The sequence below is a fragment of the Tachyglossus aculeatus genome, chromosome X4 (assembly GCF_015852505.1).
Source record: "Tachyglossus aculeatus isolate mTacAcu1 chromosome X4, mTacAcu1.pri, whole genome shotgun sequence".
Classification (NCBI taxonomy): Eukaryota; Metazoa; Chordata; class Mammalia; order Monotremata; family Tachyglossidae; genus Tachyglossus; species Tachyglossus aculeatus.
The window spans coordinates 12592878-12620446 of record NC_052098.1 but is presented as its reverse complement, the minus strand read 5'-3'; the positions used below and the strand labels follow the sequence as shown (position 1 = coordinate 12620446).

Here is a 27569-nt window from a genome sequence, read left to right as displayed (position 1 = left end):
AAGGCATGTCTGGTATATTTCTACCTCACCTTTGGGTCTGGGGGAGCATATAGGGTCTGGCTGTGTTGAGTGAAAGCAGCCAGAGCCAACCATTCTACTGTGGACCTAGCTAGAGTAGTGGTACGAATGGTATTTATTAAGCACCTACTGAGTGCAACACAGTGTATGAAGTGCTCAGAAGAGTACAATAAAAAGAAAAAAAAAATATTTTCCCACAAGGAGCTACATATTTACAAATAGATGGAGTAGTAGGAAGAAGAAGGACTAGATAGAGAGTGAATGCTACACCAGGGTGAAATATCTGAATCAACCTCAAAAAATAACTGAATGTGCACTTGAATAGACACGATTATCTAAGTACGGAGGATGGTGATAAATCTATGCATGCTAGGGGTGGCCATTGGTTTGATATGACTTGGAACATTAGGAATTACTCATGGAAGACTTCCTGGAGGAAGTAGGAGTTTTAGGAGGGCTCTGAAGAAGGGAAAGGCTGAGGTCTGGCTGATTTTGAGTCAGGAGGGAGTGGAAGAGTGTGAGCAAAGGGGTCGATACTGTAAGACGTTTAGTTTGAGGGGGAGTCATAAGCTAAGGAGGGTAGGAGAAGACAGCTGATGTGCAAGGTGGAAAGCTTTAAAGCCAGTGGTAATGTGGAAAGAGACGGGCAGCATTCGGAGGTTTTTGAGGGTTGGAGAGATGGGTGCTGAGCAACATTTCAGGGAGATGAGCCAGGCAGTGGGGTGGAGTGTCGACTTTTGTGGGGACCTGCTGGAGGCAGGGAGACTAGCGAGAAGACTGGTACAATAGTCTAATTGTGCTATGACAAGAGCTTGAATCAGGGTGATGGTGGTTTGGGTGAAGAGGAAATGGTAGCTACAGGAAAGGTTTTGGAGGACAAACCAGCAGGATTGCAAAGTTGAATGAATGTGAGAGCTGAAAGGCAGTTAGGAATTGAGCATGACGCCAAGACTGTGGGATTCCGGGGCAGGGAGGATGGTGGTGCTTATCAACACAGATGACAAGGTTAGGAAGAGAAAAGGGTTTAGGGAGGGAAGATGAGCAGTTCAGTTTGGGATATGCTGAGCCCTAGGTAGTAGTGAGACATCCAAGTGGAGATGTCCTGGAAGCAAGAGGCGACACGAGATTGACTAGTAGGAGATAAGTCATGGCTGGTGAGGTAGATTTGGAAGTCACTCAGCTAGAGGTGGCAGCTGAAGCCATGTGAGCAGATGAGCTTCCCAAGAGAGTGAACGTAGAGCGAGAAGAGTAAGGGACAGCCTGCCCTGAGCAGGATCCCCCAGGGGATCTGAGCTGAGACACACCAGTTCCTGGCTTTGAGGGCCCCACAGTTTCGTGGAAGGTCACAGGCCCCTGGACCAGTTCTCTGACAGAAATGTACCTGCAGGAGTGGGAAGGGGGAGCTGGTTCTGAGACTTTGTCCCCATCACCCTGCAGATCCTCTGAAACCGGGAGCTGGTTTAGCTCAGGAAGGCTCCCCCGGAGAGTGGAGCTGTCCCCTAAGGCATCACCAGAGGCCCATGGTGCCTTGGGAACCTAGAGATAGGTGTTCAGGGCTTGGGGACTCTAGGCCCCCATGCATAATCAGTAATGCATCAAGAAAGGCATATTACTGACAGTGTGGGAAACGCTTCTGGACAGTTCTACATGTATGACAAGATCACCACTGGAGCAAAGTGGCTACCCGCCCTTGGCTCTGGGCCCAAATGGCAACAGCCGCTGTCTCGGGGGTATTCAGAAATGAAGAACAGGTCCCTCTGCAGGTGGGAGACCCAGTCTCTCTTCCCAGAGCAATTCAGGGAGGGCATCCATCTTGAATGTATACTTTCATTCTTCCCATTTCGCAGGGAGGGAACAGCTCAATCAATTTATGCTAGGACTGATGTTGGATTTTCATTAGTCCCACCCTGATTTCTCAAAGGCCTTGGGCTAAGGGCCTTATTGCTTGTTGTCATGGCTAACTCCTGCAGTTTCCACTAATCCTCTCAGTGCCTCGGTTTTCTCAGCTAAAGGGCAAGGATAATCATTTTGACCTTCACAGAGACATTATGAAAATTAGCTAATTGAAAAGCAATTATGACTGCAATATGTTAAGATTAAATAGTGGTCAGTGGCCCTGAGTTGTAGCAATCAAAAGTTGAATCCTGCTCCATATCTTTTAAAAGCCAATGCAGAATACATTCTTTCATACAACAGCACATTTTATGCCGCACAGAGAATGTCATGTAAAAGCATTTTTGATACCCTTCTCAGATCAAGAGGATTAGAATGTGGGAACATTCAAAAAGCTGTCATAAAACAGAGTTGACATTATAATCTTTTAGTGGCACAAGCCTCTATTTAGCATCAACTGCTGCACAAATAATGCTCATTACAGTAATTGGAACAGCTATTTTCTTAGCACAATCATAATTTCATTTACTCATCCATGGTGTGTACTACCAGATAAATCTCATAGATGACTACACTTGGGGTCCTTACTCGAAGTCCCTTGGGTAATCCAGGGAGAAAGAAACCATGAGCCATGGACGAGATTACATAGGGCAGTAAACCCAGGGATGGGTGGAAAGGAAGATGAACAACTTGGGACAAAGCAGACTTCTTAATTTTATGTCCAACTGTGATATTTCCGGGTTGCCAATTGGTTTCTGTTCCAAGAGACAGTTGCAATTTTCTGCTCCTTTCTTTTGCCTGGACAGGAGCATACCCTGCAGTATGAAGACAGTGAGCTGCTTCGGATTTTCGCTCTCACTGATAGGGTTTTGATGAAGGGAGAATGGCATCCAATCTATGATAAGTGGCTCATTCCATGGTCATTAAATTGCTCCCTCCACAGTGTATGTCATCTTTCATTTCATCTCAATAGACTCTTAGCAGAAATGCTCAGAAGTTAAAGTGCTGGAGGAGGAGAGCGGCAGCCCCACTTCTGAGTTAAAAACTCAGACTCTGACTCTGTCACCAAGATACTGGGCAACGTTGCACAACTCCCCCAGTCATGGTGTGCCCAATTCAGACACTTGAAAGTGTAACAACCACAAATGGCTTCTGGGGTGCAAAAGTGGTGGAGGTAATGACCCAAATGGAGTGAGAGAAATGGAAACCAATGCTTTCTTCTTGCTTATAGTCTACAGTTCAAATCCTATCCAAGCAGCTCAGACAACACAGACCAGAGGCAGGGATGGACTAGGGGAAATGTAAACTCATCTGTCTGTTCTAAGAGAACCGAGAGAGGGGAAAAGTCATTCCCTTCTTCTGCTCTTGAGGAGCGATCCTGCATATGGGCTGTCAACAGAGGAGAAAGTTGGAGTAAGCGATACCCGGGATGGTTTCTGAGCAGTATTTGCTGGAGTATTTACAGTTTTTGGAACTCACTGGACAGACACGGACATTCTTTTACCTTTGAGCAAAGCTGTCAGGATAGCTAAATCAATGTCCTGGTGTCCTTCCGATCCCATCCGAAATACTGTAATCTGCAATTTTAAAAAAGGTGACCATTAGAGACCTATTTTTTTTCTAACCCAGAAATTAAATCAGTGCAACAACAACCGAACCCTGAAAACCTCAATATGGATAAAGAGCATTTTTGAACCAGCTAGAAATCACACACAGTGAGTGGAGCAGTCAGCCCAAATATGATGGGATTGCCTCCACAGTTCATTAAGAGGAATTGCTACAGTATCACCAAGGCAGCCACTGTCTCTGGTGGTGCTGTTTACATGTTTATGGTTGTGTCTTAAAAAATATAACAATTAGTCAATGTAGTTGTACAAGGCCAGATTCCAAAAGAAATTGCAAATCCATCATCTTGGATTTGCAAGCAGTTTCATATCAATAACGGTAATGATAATAATGATAATAATAATAATTGGGGCATTTGTTAAGCGCTTACCCCAGTTCTAAGCACTGGGGTAGATACAAGATAATCATTCATTCATTCATTCATATTTACTGAGTGCTTACTGTGTGCACAGCACTGTACTAAGCACTTGGGAAGTACAAGTTGGCAACATATGGAGACGGTCCCTACCCAACAACGGGCTGACAGTCTAGAAGGGGGAGACAGACAATAAAACAAAACATGTAGACAGGTGTCATAGTCATCAGAAAAAATAGAATTAAAGCTAAATGCACATCATTAACAAAATAAATAGAATAGTAAATATGTACAAGTAAAATAAATAGAGTAATAAATCTGTACAAATATACATATACAAGTGCTGTGGGAGGGGAAGGAGGTAGGGCGGGGGGGTGGAGAGGAGGAGAGGAAAAAGGGGGCTCAGTCTGGGAAGGCCTCTTGGAGGAGGTGAGCTCTCAGTAGGGCTTTGAAGGGAGGAAGAGGGCTAGCTTGGCGGATGTGTGGAGGGAGGGCACTCCAGGCCAGGGGAAGGATGTGGGCCGGGTGTCAACGGAGGGACAGGTGAGAAGGAGGTACAGTGAGGAGGTAAGTGGCAGAAGAGTGGAGGATGCGGGCTGTAGAAGGAGAGAAGGGAGGTGAGGTAGGAGGGGGTGAGGTGATGGAGAGCCTTGAAGCTGAGAGTGAGGAGGTTTTGCTTGATGCATAGGTTGACAGGCAGCCACTGGAGATTTTTGAGGAGGGGAGTAACATGCCCAGAGCGTTTCTGCACAAAGAGGATCTGGGCAGCAGAGTAAAGTATAGACTGAAGTGGGGAGAGACAGGAGGATGGGAGATCAGAGAGGAGGCTGATACAGTAATTCAGTCGGGATAGGATGAGAGATTGAACCAGCAAGGTAGCGGTCTGGACGAAGAGGAAAGGACGGATCTTGGCGATGTTGCGGAGGTGAGACCGGCAGGTTTTGGTGACAGATTGGGTGTGTGGGGTGAATGAGAGAGTGGAGTCGAGGATGACACCAAGGTTGCAGGCTTGTGAGATGGGAAGGATAGTAGTGCCATCTACAGTGATGGGAAAGTCAGGGAGAGGGCAGGGTTTGGGAGGGAAGATAAGGAGTTCAATCTTGGACATATTGAGTTTTAGATGGTGAGCAGACATCCAGATGGAGATGTCCTGAAGGCAGGAAGAGACACGAGCCTGAAGGGAAGGAGAGAGAGCAGGGGCAGAGACGTAGATTTGGGTGTCATCAGCGTAGAGATGATAGTTGAAGCCATGGGAGCGAATGAGTTAATCGGGTTGGATATCCTCCCTGTCCCACATAGGGCTCACAGTCTTAATTCCCATTTTACAGATGATGGGACTAAGGCACAGGGAAGTGAAGTGACTTGCCCGAGGTCACACAGCAAACAAGTGGAGGAGCCGAGATTAGAACCCAGGTCCTTCTGACTCCCAGGCCCATGCTCCACTGCCCACTCTAAACTGAGAAATCATCATTTCTAGGAACAGCTATTTAATTCTAACAAACTGGCATCTCAGTTCCATCAAAAAGTAACCTGAGTCCTTAGTCAGCCCATAGCAGGACTAACACATTCTCTCAGGGGGCCTTAGGGTCAGAGATAATTGGAGTTGGCCCAGAACCCTCAGGGCTTTGTCAATCACAATAACTTCCCTCAACCCCCACCCCAGCCCATGTGCCGCCTCTCTGACTCCCAGCCCTAAGAAGACACCCCAGGCTGGAAGAGTCTAGACTATAAGCTCATTGCGGGTAGGAAACGTGTCTACAAACTCTGTTATATTGTTTATATTGTACTCTCCCAAGTGCTTAGAACAATGCTCTGCACACAGTAAGCGCTCAATAAATAAGACTGACTGATTGATTGAAGAGTCCTTACCCAAACTCAAGGAACTAGCCTGCCTTTATGAGTGTAGCAGTCATTTTGTACAATCCCTAAAATGGCTGGTAAAGAAAGAATTGATCGATAATGTGCTCAATTAACATTATCATTATTACTGTTCATATTATTAACAATTATTAAGTGAGTTTCCAATGTTCACAGCTAAGCATTATGGGTAATTCTATGCAAATAATTAAGACACAGTCTCTGGCCTCTATGGGATCCGTAATCTAAACTGGGGAAAACAGACATCTAGAACATTGAAAATACACTCCAATCGCATGTGAAAATTCAGCAGTTCAGAAAGATCAAGAGGAAAAACATGGAAGAATGAAGCACCCTTTGGAGGGGCCAGTCCTCAGGCATGACTAGTGAGATACTTGGTCCCCTTCTGTTCTCTATCTACACTCACTCACTTGGTGAACTCATTCGCTCCCACGGCTTCAACTATCATCTCTACGCTGATGACACCCAAATCTACATCTCTGCCCCTGCTTTCTCTCCCTCCCTCCAGGCTCGTATCTCCTCCTGCCTTCAGGACATCTCCATCTGGATGTCTGCCCGCCATCTACACTGTGAGCCCACTGTTGGGTAGGGACCATCTCTATGTGTTGCCGACATGTACTTCCCAAGCGCTTAGTACAGTGCTCTGCACACAGTAAGTGCTCAATAAATACGATTGAATGAATGAATGAATGAATCTAAAACTCAACATGTCCAAGACTGAACTCCTTATCTTCTCTCCCAAACCCTGCCCTCTCCCTGACTTTCCCATCACTGTTGACGGCACTACCATCCTTCCCGTCTCACAAGCCCACAACCTTGCTGTCGTCCTCCACTCCGCTCTCTCGTTCACCCCTCAAATCCAATCCGTCACCCAAACCTGCCAGTCTAACCTCCGCAACATCGCCAAGATCCGCCCTTTCCTCTCCATCCAAACCGCTACCCTGCTCGTTGAATCTCTCATCCTATCTCGACTGGATTACTGCATCAGCCTCCTCTCTGATCTCCCATCCTCCTGTCTCTCCCCACTTCAATCTATACTTCACGCTGCTTCCTGGATCGTCTTTGTGCAGAAACACTCTGGGCATGTTACTCCCCTCCTCAAAAATCTCCAGTGGCTACCAATCAACCTACACATCAGGCAAAAACTCCTCCCTCTCGGCTTCAAGGCTCTCCATCACCTCGCCCCCTCCTACCTCGCCTCCCTTCTCTCCTTCTACAGTCCAGCCCGCATCCTCCACTCCTCTGCCGCTAACCTCCTCACTGTGCCTCATTCTCGCCTGTCCCACCATCGACCCCTGGCCCACGTCCTCCCCCTGGCCTGGAATGCCCTCCCTCCGCACATCCGCCAAGTTAGCTCTCTTCCTCCCTTCGAGGCCCTACTGAGAGCTCACCTCCTCCAGGAGGCCTTCCCAGATTGAGCCCTCTCCTTCCTCTCCCCCTCCCCCCCCACCTCCTTCCCCTCCCCACAGCACCTGTATATATGTGTATATGTTTGTACATATTTATTACTCTATTTTACTTGTACATATTTATTCTATTTATTTTATTTTGTTAATATGTTTTGTTTTGTTGTCTGTCTCCACCTTCTAGACTGTGAGCCCGCTGTTGGGTAGGGACCGTCTCTATATGTTGCCAACTTGTACTTCCCAAGCGCTTAGTACAGTGCTCTGCACACAGTAAGCGCTCAATAAATATGATTGAATGAATGAATGAATACTGCCTCAACCTCCCACAAATTACTTTCACGCTAATCACCTTCTCCTGTCAATGTGGTCTCATCTTTCCTCCTTTCCCTGTGTTTTTATTTATTTATTTATTTATTGCATATCTACTTCGATTGAAGGCTCCTTAGGTAGGTCCCATGTCTAACTGTGCTCACTGTTGGAATTCAAGGAGCAAAATTTACTTCCTGTCACCATTCCCTCCAACTCACTGTAGGTACAAAAATTGTTTGCAATAAGGAGAAAGTAATTCACCTTCCTGAGCATTGGGGGAGGGTTTATGGGGCTTTGCTTCTGCATTAAAGTACAGATATACCCCCAGGATGTCACATGGAACCTCTTAGGGAAATTCGCAGACCCTACAAGATGTCCCCAGGGGCACCCCCGAACTGCCCCCCCATCTGCCCCCCACCCCCCGCATACCACCACTTGCCTAGAGTTGTTTCATCCCCTCTCAAGTCCCTGTAAGTCTGTGTGTTTCTTCCTACTGTGGGAGTAGGGCTCAGTAGTAAGGCAAATGGAGGCTATAAAGGTGTCCAGTGCCATTGCCTTACCAGACAATAATAATAATAATTATGGTATTTGTTAAGTGTCTACTATGTGCCAGGCACTGTACTAAGCGCTGTGTGGATACAAGCAAATCGGATTGGACACAGTCCCTGTCCCACGAGGGGCTCACAGTCTCGATCCCCATATAACAGATATCAGACACAGAGAAGCGAAGTGACTTGCCCAGGGTCACACAGCAGACAAGTGGCAGAGCCAGAATTAGAACCCATGACCTTCTGACTCCCAGGCCTGTGCTCATCCACTATGCCATGCTCCTTCTCATGCCAATGGAAAACCAGACAAATGGCCACCCTAACTAAAAGGCTCCCTCTCTCAACTGCTAAATGGTTAAGTATGACTCTATTGTGAGGTGTGCCAAGAGCAAAATGGGAAGGGAATGATTAGAGGCTCTTTTCCATTCTAGTGTTCAGCTAGTATTTCTATGGGCTAGAGGAGAAAAGAGCCTAATACTTGCTGATTCTATCAATAAGAATATTAATCTTCAAAATAATAACATTTGGTTATCTAAGACGAGTTACACTGGAGAGAACTGAGGAAGAAAAATCAGTGCCAAATAAATCTGTTCAACTGATAGCGCTCTAGCTTCCTTTTAACAAACAAGCCCTGGCCTAGTCTGCTTGGGACAAAGCCAACACTTGTTTGAAAGAAAATACCAAACCCACCTGTTGTTTTTTTTAAGAGGCAAACAGCTGTGGTCTTGTTTTCAAGAGAACAAAAGGGGGATTTGTAATTTGTACTTTTTGTTGTAATTTATATGGATTGGTTGAAAGGCATTTCTGTGAGGCAGTGCAGATGGGGTTTTTACTCTATGAAACTGATTTTGAGTGCAACTTCCTATTGGGTCAGGGAGTCTTCATTCAATCATTCAATCAGTGGTATTTACTGAACACTTATTTTGTGCAGAGCCCTGTAAACTGCTTGGGAGAGTACAATACAACAGAGATAACAAATGTGTTCCCTGCTCATAAGGAGCTTACAGTCAAGAAGGGGAGACAGACAATAAAATAAATTACAGATAGGTACATAAGTGCTGTGAGGCTGAGGGTGAGATGAATATCAAGTGATTAAAGGGTAGAGATCTAAGTACAAAGGTGATGCAGAAGGGAGAGGGACTCTTTCTGCTACTCTTCCCTCTTTAGAGGAGATATTGCAAAATGCAAAACAGGGTTTTTTTTGCCTTCATAAGGTCATGACTTTGTTGCTCTTACAAGAATGATTCCACATGGCTTAGGAGTTATCTATTTAAAGTTAGGGAATGAAATGAAACAGGTCCTGGTGTCCTTCACCCAGTAACAGAGACAAAGTCAAGAGCAATGATCCCATTCCCAATTGGTAGTGGTTTAAGCAGTTTGGAAGGAACGATTGTGAAAATGTGAAGGGCGTGAGCAGGGGGTCAACTGGATGGGGGCTTGGCCCTCAACCAGGCCCTGATCACCTAGGCATAGACTCTCACTGATCTTCAGCAACTCCTGTCCTGTTCTCCCTCAACTCAAACTGTCACATGATGCTGCCTCTTGCTTGCTCCATATCATAACCAACCTCTCTGTCTCCCTATCTCCCAAACCAGCCTCTTGGTGCTTTTGTTTCCCTTTTCTCATCAGGCTTACTATAACCTAGCCCTCACTAGCCTGTCTCTTTCCCTTCCAGTCAGTTCAAACACTGAGTGTAAGCTTCCATCTTATGTTCCCAAGCTCCTAATATAGAGCTCTGCCCTTGCTGTTTGTTTTCGATGTTACTTCTTTTCTCATTTTCTCCTCTATCCATTTTATCACCCAGTCGGTTCAATTCTTCCTTAATATTTCATGGGTTCACCCTTACTTGCAAATCCTGAAAGAAATGCAAGAGGTGAAATCCAAGCTTGACAAATACAAAGACCTTTCCTAAGAATCACAGATAAATGTTATAGTTCTATATATCTATATAAATATAGATTTATTACTCTATTTTACTGGTACATATTTGCTATTCTATTTATTTTGTTAATGATGTGCATATAGCTTTAATTCTATTTGTTCTGATGGTTTTGACACCTGTCTACATGTTTTGTTTTGTTGTCTGTCTCCCCCTTCTAGACTGTGAGCCCGTTGTTGGGTAGGGACCATCTCTACATGTTGCCGACTTGTACTTCCCAAGTGCATAGTACAGTGCTCTGCACACAGTAAGCGCTCAATAAATATGATTGAATGAATGAATGAATGTGAGCCTTAGTGGCAGGGAATTAATGCAAAGTAACCCTACATATTGTACTTCAATCTCGTTTACCTCATCGCCAAACCCTTTCCCACTTCCTCCTCTGTCCTGAAACTCCCTCCCCCTTTATATATATGACCACTGCTCTTCCCACCTTCAAAGCCTTACTAAAATCTCATCTCCTCCAAGAGGCCTTCCCTGACCAAGCCCTCATTTCTCCTACTCCCTCTCCCAACTGCATTTCTTATGCACTTGGATCTGTACCCTTTGAGCACTTGATATTCACCCCATTTTCAAACCCACAGCACTTTTGTACATATCTCTAATTTATTTTAATATCTGTATCCCCATCTAGACTGTAAGTTCTGTGAGGGCAAGGACCACATAACAATAATAATTTTTATGGTATTTGTTAAGGGTTTACTATGTGCCAAACACTGTTCTAAGCACTGGGGTAGATACAAGGTAATCAGTTTGTCCCATGTAGGGCTCACAATCTTAATCCCCATTTTCCAGATGAGGTAACTGAGCCACAGAGAAGTGAAGTGGCTTGCCCAAGGTCACACAGCAGACAAGTGGCAGAGGTAGGATTAGAACTCACGTCCTCTGACTCCCAAGCCCGTGCTCTTTCCACTAACCAGGCTGCCAACTTTGTTGTACAGAACTCTCCCAAGTGCTTAGTTCAGTGCTCTGCACAGAATATGTATTTAATAAGTACCACTGATTGATTGATTGATTCGATGGTAAGGCAATGATATTTTCTTTGGGATTGAAATCACCAAACCATGTAATACATGATCAATGATGAGGTTTGATGACTCCTTGGTTTTACTGGTGGACTCCAATGTATTTATTTGCCCTTTCTTGTTAATAACTATGGTATTTGTTAAGCATTTACTATGCGCCAAGCACTGTCCTAAACACTGGGGTAGATGCAAGGTTATCAGGTTGTCTCACGTGGGGTTCACAATCTTAATCCCCATTTTACAGATGAGGTAATGGAGGGTACAGAGAAGTTAAGTGATTTGCCCAAAGTCACACAGCTGACAAGTGGTGGAGCTGGAATTAGAACCCACGACTTCTGACTCCCAAGCCTGGGCTCTTTGCACTAAGTCATGCTGCTTCTGCACTACCATCCTTCCCGTCTCACAAGCCCGCAACCTTGGTGTCATCCTCGACTCTGCTCTCTCATTCACCCCTCACATCCAAGCCGTCACCAAAACCTGCCGGTCTCAGCTCCGCAACATTGCCAAGATCCGCCCTTTCCTCTCCATCCAAACTGCTACCCTGCTCATTCAAGCTCTCATCCTATCCCGTCTGGACTACTGCACTAGCCTTCTCTCTGATCTCCCATCCTCGTGTCTCTCTCCACTTCAATCCATACTTCATGCTGCTGCCCGGATTATCTTTGTCCAGAAACGCTCTGGACATATTACTCCCCTCCTCAAAAACCTCCAATGGCTACCGATCAATCTGCGCATCAGGCAGAAACTCCTCACCCTGGGCTTCAAGGCTGTCCATCACCTCGCCCCCTCCTACCTCACCTCCCTTCTCTCCTTCTACTGCCCAGCCCGCACCCTCCGCTCCTCCACCACTAATCTCCTCACTGTACCTCGCTCTCGCCTGTCCCGCCATCGACCCCCGGCCCACGTCATCCCCCGGGCCTGGAATGCCCTCCCTCTGCCCATCCGCCAAGCTAGCTCTCTTCCTCCCTTCAAGGCCCTGCTGAGAGCTCACCTCCTCCAGGAGGCCTTCCCAGACTGAGCCCCTTCTTTCCTCTCCCCCTCTCCATCCCCCCGTCTTACCTCCTTCCCTTCCCCACAGCACCTGTATATATGTATATATGGTTGTACATATTTATTACTCTATTTATTTATTTATTTATTTATTTTACTTGTACATTTCTATCCTACTTATTTTATTTTGTTGGTATGTTTGGTTCTGTTCTCTGTCTCCCCCTTTTAGACTGTGAGCCCACTGTTGGGTAGGGACTGTCTATATGTGATGCCAATTTGTACTTCCCAAGCGCTTAGTACAGTGCTCTGCACATAGTAAGCGCTCAATAAATACGATTGATTGATTGATTGATTCTCATAGACATGCTGCTTCTCATTGTTAAGTAATGTCTTATAAAAACTGGCCCTAATTTAACATTTATATGATTAAAGGAGTCATCTAGCACACAGATAAATTAAACATAATTTAGTTTCTCAGAACTTGTTTCACAGTTCTTTGGGGAAAACATTTATAATTATCACCTGTAGTTTTGGTTTAGAGCAAGTAAATTTCTTACCATGCTGTTTTTCATTAATTTTGTAGAACAGACCAGGGAATGAAATCTATTATGTTTATGTTATGATTATGTTCAACCCTATTATATGCAAACTTTGCATTATCAATAGCAAATCACTCATGTATGTTTCTTGGGACATTTACCAAGTAAGTAATCATTTTCTCACTTGAGCCTTTAGCAAACATGTTTGACTTAAGTTTGTTATAGTTTTACCTGATTTACAACAGGCTAAATTACATCCACACATTATGTCTTTCACCACTTTTCTTGGTCATGATGATTAACTGTCTTTACAAACAGAAATCTGTCTGTAACAGGCTCCCTTAGAGCACACCTATTTTTAGGCATCATTAATTCAATCCACAATGGGATGTTTTTCTCTGCAATCGGATAAACACGAGGCTCCTTAGAGTTTGAGTCGGTCTTCCCAAATGCAACACTTCAACCACAGTCACATGGCATTGCCATTGCTGCTGTGTTGCACAAGAGTGAGAGAAACAATCGAGAGGCAGGAGAGTCAGGAGTAAAATCACTGATGAAAAGTCTAAAGACAGGTTACAGTGTTCCATCAATTGGCTATAGGGATGCTAGGCACCAGCTGAAAAACAAGAACCATCCCAGGCTAAAAGGGACATCTGAACATTCTAGGAAAAGGTTACACAATACATACTTACAGCCAATGGCTGGAGAGAAAATCTCTCCTCTAGAAAAAGCTAAGTGGAGGGGTAGCTCTTAAAGAGTCCACCACTCCTCTGCCACCATCAAACAGCTATTTAGGGACTCCCTGCCCTGGCCTTCCGGATGAATGATATTGAGAAAATTTGCCCTCTTCTCCATCCTCATCTCACAGCCTTGCTCAGATGCAGAAAATCAAGAGTTCCACATCCTTATTCTGGAGAGAAAAAAGTTCTGGATGCTATTGAATCAGGCTCCCCAATAAGTGGTGCTATGTACATTGGCTTTGCTCCCAGAAATAACCTCTTCTCCACATTCTCTTTCTCTAACAGCCTCGAGAATGGATTAGCCACGGAGGATGGAAGGCAATGACTATGAATAGTGGCTGGTTTCAAGCCTAATCTTTGACATTAATGAATGCATTTTCTCTTATCTAATTTAGTATGCTGATGTTTACTTGTTTCCCTAAGCCATGCTTGCCAATACCCACAGCTCTATCACTCTGGGGCTGCCTCACTAAAAGAAGAGTTGGGAATTATCATATAAATATTCATGGTTGCCAAGAGAGGTGCAGTTAAGGGAAGATGGCCATCACATTATGCAGGGTTACTGCTGTGGATCTCTAAACCTCATTCACAAACACCAGCACACTAAAGGAAAATGCTCAATAAGTAACACTGGTTGATTGATTCAAGGAGTTTAGTGAACTGTTGCATGGGCAGAGCCCAAGTTATCAGCAGCTTCCTATGCATGCAATCAATCAATCCATGTATTTAATGAGGGCTATTTGCAGAGCACTATATTAAGCGCTTGGGAGAGCACAATACAACAGAATGTGCGGACAAGAGCTTACAGTCCGGAGGAGGAGATAGATGGATCAAGGCACTCTAGGCCTCCCTGCAGACTCCCCTAATTGCTTCCCTCTCCAGTTGTGATCCCAACCCTATCCCTTTTTATTGGTGGTATGATCAATGGGTAAAAGCTACTTTGTCCCCAGGTCCCTTGCATCTTCCTGGTCCTTGGATATTCTATCCGGCTCTCTGGGATAAATCCCTCCATCTTTGCTGCAGCTCTCCATAGCTCTGAGTACAAGGAACAGTCCATCTGATGACTAAGTACTGAAGGCTGCTCTTCATACACATTACTGGAGGTAAGAATCCCTATATCATAAATCATCATTATCATCACCAAGAGATATTTATTCAACACCCACATAACTAGGTGGGGGAAGGAGTAGATGCAGAGACACTTGAGAAGAAAGGTTAACTAGGACAGGACTAAATGATTGACCTCCTGGCTCCATTAACATGTAAATCAATTCACAATATGTAAATTATTTAACAATGATATCATCAGGATTTCCAGATATACTCATTTTCATTTCTATCACTGATAAGAACTGTTCTAAGTTCCCAAGACTGGTTCCAAAGAAATCCTAGAGGAGGGAGGTGGAGAAAAATGTTTTTTACTAAGAGTAACATACAACGCTTGCTTAGTGTAAGGGAGAAGGCCAGAGGGGAAGCGGATCAAACTTTTCCTGTACCATTTCCACAGGGAAATGTCAGTGTGGATGTTCAGAGGGGGAAGATGTGGCCAATAACCTATCACCTACTGTTCGGTAGGATTATATATTTTCTATCTAGCAATGGAGTCCACCTCTTTCGTTAGTTTAAAATCTTGCAACGCAAAACCTTAGATGGTGAAGTTGACAGATGCTGCAGTTCTAACGATGAAATTTCCAAAAGATTTTAAGCTTCAGGTCCTTGTTAATAACATCAAGAATATTTTTTTTAACAGCCAGCTTGTCAGCCAACCATATGGGTGAAAATTAAGTTTTACCCAGGGCAATATTTTTAGGTTGCAGGAAGGAAGATATTAGATTTGGAGGTATTTTTGTGGGAATTTAGTTCTTACATAAACTGATCGGCTCTCTGGGGTGATTTCTCAACACCACATATGGCTCTTCTGTGCTGGTGGACTCTACTGATTCATTATGATTCTTAGCTTTCCACTGGGGGATTGCGCTGAATGGTCCATGGTATGGTGGTCAATTTTTAGTAGTAGATGTGATTCTTCTCTGCCTACCTCCCTACTTTGAGAAGCAACCACAAGACAGTAGCAAATAAGCTCCATGAATTGATGGAAGAGAAGAGGCAACTCAAAGGTGGATTGACAGAAAGGGACAAGGGACTCTTCAGTTCATGCCAGTGGAAGAGGCATCCCTAGTTTCTCTTCTCCACTGCACGCACGCACGCACACACACACACACACACACACACACACACACACACACACACACACACACATATATATATATCCAGGTAAGAAAAACTGCCACATGTAAGCTTTTTGAGAGCATGGATGGAGGTTTTCAGATTTCTTTTCTATCTAGTGCCTACCCTAACCCAGGTAGGAAAGCACTTGATGAGTAATATTCCTTTTGAGCTGGTGAGATCACACTTCACTGAAGGCCTGAAGGAGTCTTTTTAGGTTTATTACTTGTTTTTCTATGTACAATAGGACCTGGAAAAACTCTTCCAATCTGATACCCTAACAGGTTTGTTTCATTTTATTACCCACTGGTTTATTTCTCCCAGTCATTCAACAAGCAGGCTGACTTCAGTTTGATTTGAGCTCTTTGAGTGTTTTACTTTGCCTTATGGGTCAAGACTAACTTCAGATTTACATTCTACCACACATTGGTGTGATTGGCCATAATAAATGCCTTCTTTTTGGCCCAACAAGGCACCTAATGGGAACAAACATCACTCTTGGAATGCAATTTCCTCTCTGCCCTTTCCTCTGCATCCAAACTGTTACCATGGTAATCCAAGCACTTATTTTATCCCACCTTGACCACTGCATCAGCCTCCTTGCTAACCTCTCTGCCTCCAGTGTCTCCCCACTCCAATCCATGCTTCACTCTGCTCCTGGATAGTTTTTCTACAAAACTGTTCAGTCCATGTTTCCTCAAGAATCACCAGTGTTTGCCCATCCACATTTGCGAACAGAAACCCCTTGCCATAGGCTTTAAAGCACTCAATTACCTTGCCCCTTCCTTACCTACATGATTTCTTACAACTCAACCCACATACATCTCTCCTCTAATGCCAACCTACTCACTGTATCTCAAAGTTGTCTATCTCACTGCTGACCTCTCGCACATATCCTGCATCTGTCTTGGCACGCCCTCCCTTTTTATTCATTTATTCATTCATTCAATCACAGTTATTGAGCACTTACAGTGTGCAGAGCACTGTACTAAGCGCTTTGGAAAGTACGATACAACAATAAAGTGTCAATCCCTGCCCACAACAAGCTCACAGTCTGTCTATATCCAACAAGTGATCCCTCTCCCCACCTTCAAAGCCCTATTAAAAGCACATCTCTTCTATGAGGCTTTCCCTGACAAAGCCTCATTTCCTCTTCTCCCACTCCCTTTTCCATTGTCCTTGCACTTGGATTTGCACCCTTTATCCACCACCCCCACAGCACTACAGCATTTGTGTACATATCCATAATTTCTCTATATTAATATCTGCCTTCCCCTCTAGACTGTAAGGTCATTGTGGAGAGGGAACGTATCTACTAACTCTGTTATACTGTACTCTCCCAAGCACTTAGTAACTGCTCAATAGATATGATTGTTTGATTGATTACTTGATTGTAATTGGAGGTGGGATAGTGGTACATGGGAACTAGACAAGTAGGGATCAGTGCAGTTGGAATAGGGCAGAGAAGGTGCCAGGCCTGATGAATGTCCAAATGCCATCTCCTATTAAGGATGCTGGTCCAGTTTCAATCCAGTCCCAGAGGAGTTGTTTCCTGGTTGTTCCGCTCTGTTATTATTATTATTATTATTACTATTCTTGTATTTGTCAAACATTTACTGTTCTAAGTGTTGAGGTAGTTACAAGGTAATTGGATTGGACACAGTCCCTGTCCCACATGGCACTCATAGTCTAAGTAGTGGGGAGAACAGGCATTACATTCCCATTTTACAGATTAGGAAACTGAGGTCCAGAGAAGTTAAATGATTAGCCCAAGGTCACACAGCAGCAACTGGCAGAATGGGATCAGAACCCAGGTCAGAAGGTCAGAACACAGGCCCATGCTCTTTCTTCTAGGCCATGGTGCTCTAGTGCAGATTGCTAACATGATGTATAGGGGATAAGGTCATTTTCTGATGTCCATTATAGGTTTCAGGTCCCCTTGAGGGACAGCATGAACATTCTTTTCTGCCTTATCTCTCCCTCCATTTTCTATCTTTGGATGTACCTTAGAACGGCGATTAGTCAGTGCTCTGCACACAGTAAATGCTAATACGATTGACTGATAGACCTACCCTTCTGAGACTATGTGCAAACAAACTGGCCAGCAAAATGAGGATCGAGGTGAGGTTCCTCGGGAGACAGTCTCTATGCAATATTGGATTTCTGGCTAGGAATCAGATAGAGAAGCAGCTGGTTCAATGGAAAGAGCATGGGCTTGGGAGTCAGAGGTCATGGGTTCTAATCCTGATTTCGCCACTTGTCAGCTGTGTGACTTTGGGCAAGTCACTTAACTTCTCTGTCTCAGTTACCTCATCAGTAAAATGGGGATTAAGACTGTGAGCCCCACGTGGGACAACCTGATCACCTTGTATCCCCCCCAGTGCTTAGAACAGTGCTTCACAAAGTAAGCACTTAACAAATACTATTATTATTATTATTATTATTATTATTATTATTACAGAGTTTGAGCAGCTAACCTACTTAAATGGCCTAACCAGACTATTGGGTGGCCAAGAATGTGAAATAATTGCCACTAAAATAGGGAAGAAACAATAATGTTCCTCTTCTTTCCTGTTCTTGAGCAAGTAAGCCTTACCCATTAAATCAATCAATCAATCAATCGTATTTATTGAGCACTTACTGTGTGCAAAGCACTTTACTAAGCGCTTGGGAAGTACAAGTTGGCAACATATAGAGACGGTCCCTACCCAACAGTGGGCTCACAGTCTAGAAGGGGGAGACAGAGAACAAAACAAAACTTATTAACAAAGTAAAATAGAATAGATATGTACAAGTAAAATAAATAGAGTAATAAATATGTACAAACATATATACATATATATAGGTGCTGTGGGGAAGGGAAGGAGGTAAGGCGGGGGGTTGGAGAGGGGGACAAGGGAAGAGGAAGGAGGGGGCTCAGTCTGGGAAGGCCTCCTGGAGGAGGTGAGCTCTCAGTAGGGCCTTGAAGGGAGGAAGAGAGCTACCTTGGCGGATGTTGGAAGGGAGGGCATTCCAGGCCAGGGGGATGACGTGGGCCGGGGGTCGACGGTGGGACAGGCGAGAGTGAGGCACGGTGAGGAGATTAGCGGCAGAGGAGCGGAGGGTGCGGGCTGGGTTGTAGAAGGAGAGAAGGGAGATGAGGTAGAAGGGGGCAAGGTGATGGAGAGCCTTGAAGCCGAGGGTGAGGAGTTTCTGCTTGATGCGTAGGTTGATTGGTAGCCACTGGAGATTTTTGAGGAGGGGAGTAACATGCCCAGAGCGTTTCTGGACAAAGACAATCCGGGCAGTGGCGTAAAGAAAACTAGATAGGCATCCATTGAGTAAGAGCTATTGTTCCTTCATTCGATCGTATTTATTCAGCACTACACTAAGTGCTCATTCTTTATTTGATAGGCATGTTTTTTCCCCCTAACAAGAGAATAGGAGGATTTCTTTTTCCTACTATTACTTCTCTGCCACATATAATAGTCAGGCAAGTGGAGATAATCCCTCCAATATATTCCCTCTAACAGAGAAAAAACAAAAAAAATTCTTTTCACAGGAAGTCTACATAACTCTCTCTTGGGTCTATACATGTTTGTGCTGACATTGAAGAGAACAGACAGAAATGCTTGGAGGCAACAGGGAAATTCTTATTATGTCATTGGCTGCATCCCACCACCATCCTTCCTGCCAAAACAGGATTGATAGTTCCCTTTGGTGTGGTATATTTTTGAATACCTTGTCCAGGTTAGTTGAAAGAGACAGTTCTCTCAGCATTCCCTGAGGTACTGCCTCCCTCACCTCATTGAAGAATTTCTTTACTACCAGGCAGCCTAATTTCCCTCCTCATTACATTACTCTAAAGGAAGACTCCTTGGGCCACAGATACTTTAGCCTTTTTCGTTTCGTTTTGTTTTTTTACAACTCAGCTTTCCAATGGTCGGTGATCACTGTGGTTTGGACACATTTTTTGTTATTGGTGTATCGTGGATTGTATTCTCCGCTGCCAAGTGTTTTGAAACAATATATTGGCTAGATGCCGGTCAGATGCCTGGATGTATAATTCGTTCAGCATTTGAAGATTTCAGCATTCATTTGCAAGCCATATGGAGAGAATGCTTTCCTTTCAGAAATAACTTGGTTAGCAAGTGATACTCATTCTTGAAGCTTTCCCAGAGTAAATCCTCCTGATAATAATAAGTAACAATGATGGCATTTGTTAAGCACTTACTATGTGCAAAGCATTGTTCTAAGTGCTGGGGGGGGGGGGGATACAAGGTGATCAAGTTGTCCCACATGGGGCTCATAGTCTTAATTCCCATTTTACAGATGAGGTAACTGAGGCTCAGAGAAGTTAAGTGACTTGCCCAAGGTCACACAGCAGACATGTGGTGGAGCTGGGATTTGAACCCATGACCTCTGACTCCAAAGCCCATGCTCTTTCCACTGAGCCACGCTGCTTCCACCAATCACACTGCTTTTCTGATCGATTAGAGGGACATCTGTATAAATGATGGACATGTTTCCATTACTGGGTTACTGTGGTTGGGGCTGCTAGACTCAGAGCTGCCAGAAGCTGGAAACTCTACTCTTCTGGCCACAGTTCCCTTTTGCTTTTTTGGGTTTATTTTTGTATTTATCCCTGGCCGTGTCTTTTATTTTGTTTCTGTGCTCTTATTGTATTAATATTTTTTTAGGTGTCTGCTGCCAACTCCTTTCTTCCTTTTTTTTCCAGATTGTGATGCCCCAGAGGATCAGGGACAGCGTCTAATTCTAAACTATGTATTCTTTTCCAGTGCTTAGTATAGTGCTTTCCATCAGCAGTATACTGCATAAGCATCAGCCTACCTCTGCCTCAGCTTCTGCCACCATGTTCCACAGCTCAGAAGTGAGTTTTTTTTAATTATGGTATTTATTAAATGCTTATTATGTGCCAGACACTGTACTAAGTGCTGGATTAGACACAAGACATTCAGGTTGGACACAGTCCCTGTCCCACATAGGGTGCAGTCTTAATCCCCATTTTACAGATGAGGTAACTGAGGGCCAGAGATGTGAAGTGACTTGCCCGAGGCCACACAGTAGACAAATAGCAGAGCTGGGATTAGAACACGGGGCCCTGCCAGAAGAATGCAATGGCTCTGGAACAAGTGTGTATATAGTTGTGGTGGGGAGGGCAGGGGCCCAGACCAGAGCTTTGGGCAGCTTTGGGCAGACTCCTGCCAAATGGTGTGCATGCCACCATTACATTAAGCTGATTTCACATGCAACTGTGTATCTGGAAGGGTTCATGGCTGAATTTAACAATGGAACTCGAGTACTACAGAGCAGTGCTACCTTGATTTTATGTTAATTTTTACTCTGAAATTGAACCTAGTAGAGAGGTTTAATCACTAGCTGAGGAGTGGAAAAGAATGAAGTAAATGTAGATTTTTAAGGGATGCCTGTTTGCTAAGGGAGCTAAAGAAAAAATGCTCTGGAAGGCAAGCTGTTAGCCACTAGAATTTGTATTTCTCTATTTGAAAGAGGAGAAAGAGAAGTAGAAAGCAGGAGGAAGGGAGAGGGAATGTTCGCACATACTTGAGACCAGAAAGGCAGGAAGCAAATGTACTCTGAGTTATTTGTATCTGAGATTAATGGTGCTAGTTTCAAGCAAATAGAAAGTTGAGGATTTGGTCTGAGCAGCAACAGTGTCAGGGATATTTTTTAATGAAGAGAGGCTGGTAGAGCTCTTCTGTTTTAAAATCATTCATGCAACGTTTCCTCCATTCCTGTTTAAAATGCATTCTGTTGGTCTCTTATTCTCTACATTCAGGAAAGACGATTCCTAACCCTTTTTTTCCCATTCCTCTGCTTCCTCTTCCTTGCAATTTGTAATTGCAACACCCCTCACTTTCATAGCAAAGCACACAAAAATCAAGTGTTTGCCCCATGTGGGACAGAGACTGTGTCTGATCTGCATACACAGTATCTAGTCTAGCTCTTAGTACAGTGCCTGACAAATAGTAAGCATTTAACAAATACCATTATTATTATTATTATTATTATTTATATTATTATTTTTTGCTTGTCAAAGAAGAAACTGTTCTGCGTTTGTTAGAAGTGAGTTAAAGGGCTCCAGTGCATTCTAGCACTGGTATTTTGACTCAGTCTGAATATTGAATGAAGAATTCTCCCCATACCTGACAGCAGCAACAGATGTTAATAAACACAATCCATCAAAAAAGGTCAGTTTTGAAAAACTAAGGAAAAAGATGTGGAAAATAACTTTTTGGCACTATGATCCAGTTATTTAATTGAAGAGAGGCTGCTTTGAGTACAATTTAATGATTTTCCACCCAGAATCTCCCAGCCTTAGAACCTAGCTGTCACTTTGGGGATTCAATCCTGGTTATATCACCAGGAGGAGGGAATTCTAAGTTTTAACTGATTCCTCACCAACAACCTTTTGCAGTGAAATATGCACTAGTTTGAAACTGGATAGTTTCAAGCTGTCAAATCCCAAAGATGGCTTGCCCATTACCTACCTGGAGCTGCTCTTTCTTCTAACCACATTTTCAAGTCAATTATGAGATGATGTTGTACCCTTTTTTAAATAAATGGCATTTGTTAAGCAGTTACTATGTGTCAGGTACTGTTCTAAGTGCTGGAGTACATACAAGATAATCAGGTTGAACACAGTCCCTGTCCCACATAGGGTTCATAGTCTAAGTTGGAGGGAGGAGGATTTAACCCTCATTTTACCGATGAGGTAACTAAGGCACAGAGAAGTTAAATGACTTGCTCAGGATCACCCGGCAGACAAGTGGTGGAGCAAGGATTAGAACCCAGGTCCTCTAACTCCCAGGCCCGTGCTCTTTCCCCGAGGTCATGCTGCAGAGTGGATTTGAGAAAAGCCAATGTCACTTTTTTTCTTACGTCTGAGACTATGGATAATTGTTGCCAAATTTGCAGTCCCAAATTTAGAGGTGTCTTAAAAAACCGAGTTATCAAACAGGTAAAAAGAAGTTTTTCTTGAATTGTGAGAAACATTTGGAGCCTGAAATGGCTTTATGAGACCTAAAATGGGTATCTTGTTCAGTGGCTACCAGTCAACCTATGCACCAGGCAAAAACTCCTCACTCTCGGCTTCAAGGCTCTCCATCACCTCGCCCCCTACTTCCTCACCTCCCTACTTTCCTTCTACAGCCCAGCCCGTGCCCTCCACTCCTCTGCTGCTAACCTCCTCACTGTGCCTTGTTCTCGCCTGTCCCACCATTGACCCCCGGCCCATGTCCTCCCCCGGGAATGCCCTCCCTCAGCAAATCTGCCAAGCTAGCTCTCTTCCTCCCTTCAAAGCCCTACTGAGAGCTCACCTCCTCCAGAAGGCCTTCCCAGACTGAGCCCCCTCTTTCCTCTCCCCCTCCCCATCCTCCCTGCCCTACCTCCTTCCCCTCCCCACAGCACCTGTATATATGTTTGTACAGATTTATTACTCTATTTATTTTACTTGTACATATTTACTATTCTATTCATTTTGTTAATGATGTGCATCTAGCTTTACTTCTATTCATTCTTATGATGACACCTATCCACATGTTTTGTTTTGTTGTCTGTCTCCCCCCTCTAGACTGTGAGCCTGTTGTTGGGTAGGGACCATCTCTATATGTTGCCAACTTGTACTTCCCAAGCCCTTAGTACAGTGCTCTGCACACAGTAAGTGCTCAATAAATACGATTGAATGAATGAATGAATGAAAAAGGGAAGCAGAGGTAAATGGGACCTTCTTCAAGACTGACCACTCACTGGTGTTGTAGTTTTTTCCACTGCCATGAGAAAGGCAGTTTTTATGACCAGAAGAAAGGTCCAAAAACATTTTCTGCTAAAATTACTTAAAACCAGAAGCAGCAAAATAGGTTACTAGCAAATTTGAAACAGAGTGTAGTGGTAGAATGAATTAAACATTGTGGTCTTACCTTTTTGGAAGCCCATTAGAATTCTGAATAAAAGGAAAATTTGTGGGTGTAAAGGAGGCCTAATGGATAGTCTTACCCCCATGAGAGAGGAGCAGGTTTCCTGTTCACTTGGCACAAAAGTAAAGTAAAATCACTGGACTTAAATTATGAGATTGTAGTTGCTGAGAAACTTTCTCTAAAGCAAAGGATCCAGACATTTAAGACATGAGACATAGCATAGTTCAACACTGCCTTACTGATTAGCTTGACTTTGTAGAGTCAAGGTCAGGAAAAAATAAGGGAAAAAAATCCCAATAACCTAAAGGAAATTAGGTGGTGGGTAAGACTTCTGATTAAAAGGGAAAATGTAAACCTCGAGATGGCCTAAGCAAAAGAAAACCCAATAAGATGCTATTATATATAAAAGTTGCTTCCGGTAGACTTCACTTGGTATTGGTTCCACTTGCTTTCTTCAGGACTTAGCATATGGTGCCTAGTCAAGTGGACACTTAAGAAACTAGAAAAAGAAGAAGGAAGAAAGAGGAACAGGAGAACTGAGACAGATGAGGAAGGAGGAGGAAGGTGAAGGAGGAAAGAGGAGAGGAGAGAAAGGATGGGGAGGAAGGATTAAAAAAGGGGAGGGAAGTCAAGGGAGGCAGAGGGAGGAAGGGGAGGCGGATTCAAAAGAAGGGAAGAGAAAGAGCAGAAGAGAGCTTTCTGGAACCCAAATGAAACTCAAGGGAAAACGAAGAGTATCATTTATCAACTGAGGAAACTGCTACCCAATAAAACTTTAATGCAGTAAATAAAAATGGGTCCTTTGACACAATCTATTAGCTTTCAATATCAAGTTAAAACAAATGTGTTTAAACTTTCTTCATAAAGCTTATACCCCACCTCTATTTCATCATGCATAGGTGCAAAGTTAGTAAGATCATGTCAGGTAGGTGTTTTTTGAATGGCTAAGGTGAAACCTTATTTATTTAATGGTTTTTCATTGGGGATGCAGCCTAGCCTAGTGGAAAGAGCATGGGCCTGGGAACCAGAGGACCTAGGTTCTCATCCCAGCTCTGCCAACTGCTTGCTGTGTGACCTTGGGCAAATCACCTAACTTCGATGTGTCTCGGTTCTCCTGTTCTCCCTCCTACTTGTACTATGAGCCCCACGCAGGACAGGGACAGTGTCCAAGCTAATGAACTCGAGAACCTCCAGTGGTTACTCATTCACCTCCACAACAAACAGAAACTGCTTACCACTGACTTTAAAGAACTCAACCACCTTGCTCCCTCCTACCTCACTTGGCTACCTTCCTATTACAACCCAGCCCATACGCTTCACTTCTCTAATGCTAACCTTCTCAATGTACCTCAAATTTCATCTATCTCACTGCTGACCTATCTCCTGCATCCTGCCTCTGGCCTGAAATGTTCTCCCTCTTCATATCCAACAGACAATTACTCTCCCCAACTTCAAAGCCTTATTGAAGGCACATCTCGGCTAAGAGGGTTTCCCTAAGTCCTATTTTCCTTTTCTTCCACTCCCTTCTGTGTTACCCTGACTTGCTCCCTGTATTCATTCCTGCTCCCAGGCCCAAAGCACTAATGTACATATCTGTAATTTTATTTATTTATATTCACGTTTGTCTCTCCCTCTAGACTGTAAGCTCATTGGGAGCAGGGATTGTCTCTGTTATTTTGTTATACTGCACTCTCCCAAACACTTAGTACAGTGCCCTGCACACAGTAAGTGCTCAATAAATACATGATTGACTATCTTGGAGAAGCAGCATGGAGTAGTGCATAGAGCATGGGCCTGGAAGGTCAGAAGGTCGTGGGTTCTAATCCCAGCTCCACCACGTTATGTGTTATGTGACCTTGGGCAAGTCACTTCACTGGGTCTCAGTTACCTCAGCTGTAAAATGGGGATTGAGACTGTGAGCCCCACTTGGGACAGGGACTGTCTCCAGGCCGATTTGCTTGTATCTACCCCAGAGTTTAGTACAGTTCCTGGCACATAGTACATGCTTAAATACCATAATTATTATTATTATCTTGTACCTACTCCAGTGCTTAGAACAGTGTTTGACACATAGTAAGCGCTTAATAAATACCATAAAAAAGAAAAACCATGACAAAACATAAGGGAAAATGCAGCCTCATATACATATAGAAAGCAGCATGGCTCAGTGGAAAGAGCACGGGCTTTGGAGTCAGAGGTCAGGGGTTCAAATCCCGGCTCTGCCGTTTGTCAGCTGTGTGACTTTGGGCCAGTCACTTAACTTCTCTGTGCCTCAGTTACCTCATCTGTAAAATGGGGATTAAGACTGTGAGCCCCCCACCATGGGACAACCTGATCACCTTGTAACCTCCCCAGCGCTTAGTACAGTGCTTTGCACATAGTAAGCAGTTAATAAATGCCATTATTATTATTATATAGAGGGAAAATCCTCACATGGAGAGCTTTTTCATCTGAGCTGAAAATGTGAGCAGCGAGGGCCAGATATAAAGGAAAAGATATGCGTGATGAATGTAATAGATTGGGGATTTCATTTGTCCCCAAAGCTGCTTGAGTTAACACGGCAGGCACTGTAATAGTCTTTACGCATGCCTGAGGGGACTGTCCTCCATTTACTGTGTGTGCCACCCTCTGTGCTGGTTTTTGGGCAGTCCAAGTTCCTGATGGCAGCTGCCTTTCCCAGTGGGGGTTCACTGGGGGAACTTATTTTCTCCTGCCACGGGCCACAAGCCAAGTGTTAGTTGAAGAAGTGAAGACCACAGTACCGGACAGGTCACAAGTGGCTTCTGTCTGCTTGTGTTTCACTTTACACAAATAGTTACCACTGAAGTGCAGATTCCTTCCATCTCTGACAGCAAAAAGAACAAAAATAATGTGAAGCTGGGTGCTGTCTTGGGGTTTAAAAAAAACCTCAGCCTATAGCTCTGTGTATTTCCAGGTCCAGAAGGAGAAGGACCCTACTAAGACTTAACAGGAAACAGAACAGCTTGGTAATTGGTATGTTAGCACCCAGGAGGTTTATTGTGAATCAGTTCATTTCACGTTCTAAATCTGTTAAAATGTTTTGATGGGTGAAGGGCCAGTTGTTCTCACAACCACTACTGTAAATCGCTTTTTCCCCAAATAGTCTCTCTCCTGCCTCAAATCTTCATTACCAAAATAAATGTGGTCCCCAGGAGCTGTAATCCTACTTAAAGTCAAATTTTGTCACTATGGAATGTTCCATTTCCACAGAAAAAAGCACTGTTTCACCTATTTCACCTCAAATAGTCTATTGGTTCAAGGGATTTTTTAAATCAAAGGGCATTAGAAGTTTTGATGTGCTATTAGAAAGAAGCGTTTGCCTTGGGTATACCTAAGGTCCAATTGAAAAAAATGTCATGGATTCAGGTACATCTTAATTGTGTGTGACTCCTTTTCCCATTAATGTTAAAGGAATTTGATACCAGTATTGTTGTTGCAATTCAGCACTGTAGGGATAAAAACCAATCAGTGGCAGCCACCAAGCAGACGGGATTTTGGTTGTGTTTTGTGTCCTCCTGGGTATCACCTAATAGGCTTATAAATCTGGCTGATTGACATCTCTGTCTCTATATGTTGCCAACTTGTACTTCCCAAGCACTTAGTACAGTGCTCTGCACACAGTAAGCGCTCAATAAATATGATTGAATGAATCTCCTCCTCCGAGGTACTGGGTTATTCCTCTGACACCACCAGCATCCTGGTTGGACTCCGGGACCTGTTCTGAGGCTCCCTAGATAATGGCGGGGGAAGAAACAGAAACAGACTGTGCTATCAGGTTTCCCAAAGCAGGCTTTAGAGGAGAGATGAATAGACTGTGGTTCATTAAAAGCTTATTCTGTCTTCATGGTCCAATCCCTGTTGAAGTTGAGTTGGCACCTATTATTTTACCTAAGTGCAGAATTGATCCCCAAACAGCAATTTCTGTGGGAAAATTCTTTTAAAAAATATAAAAAATATACCAGGCCCCTAATGGACTTGGCCTCTGTTCACTCATTTCCAGTATAAACTGCATTTCTGGACAGCATCTAAGTAGGGAAAGGGAACTCCGTTCAGATATAATATTCCTGAAGCTAAAGAAACTGCAACTGTTAGAAATAAAGAGAAAAGGAAGATAGATGGGGC

General features: G+C 43.9%; 1 protein-coding gene across 2 annotated transcripts in view; it reads right to left on the bottom strand.

The window, feature by feature from the left end:
* Positions 1-27569, bottom strand: part of TRPM3 (transient receptor potential cation channel subfamily M member 3) — a 617739-nt gene that overhangs the window by 104520 nt on the left and 485650 nt on the right. For both annotated transcript variants that reach the window (XM_038769495.1, XM_038769496.1), the window contains exon 9: positions 3416-3488. In XM_038769495.1, the coding sequence (XP_038625423.1) occupies positions 3416-3488 (73 nt within the window). The remainder of the gene's footprint in view (positions 1-3415; positions 3489-27569) is intronic.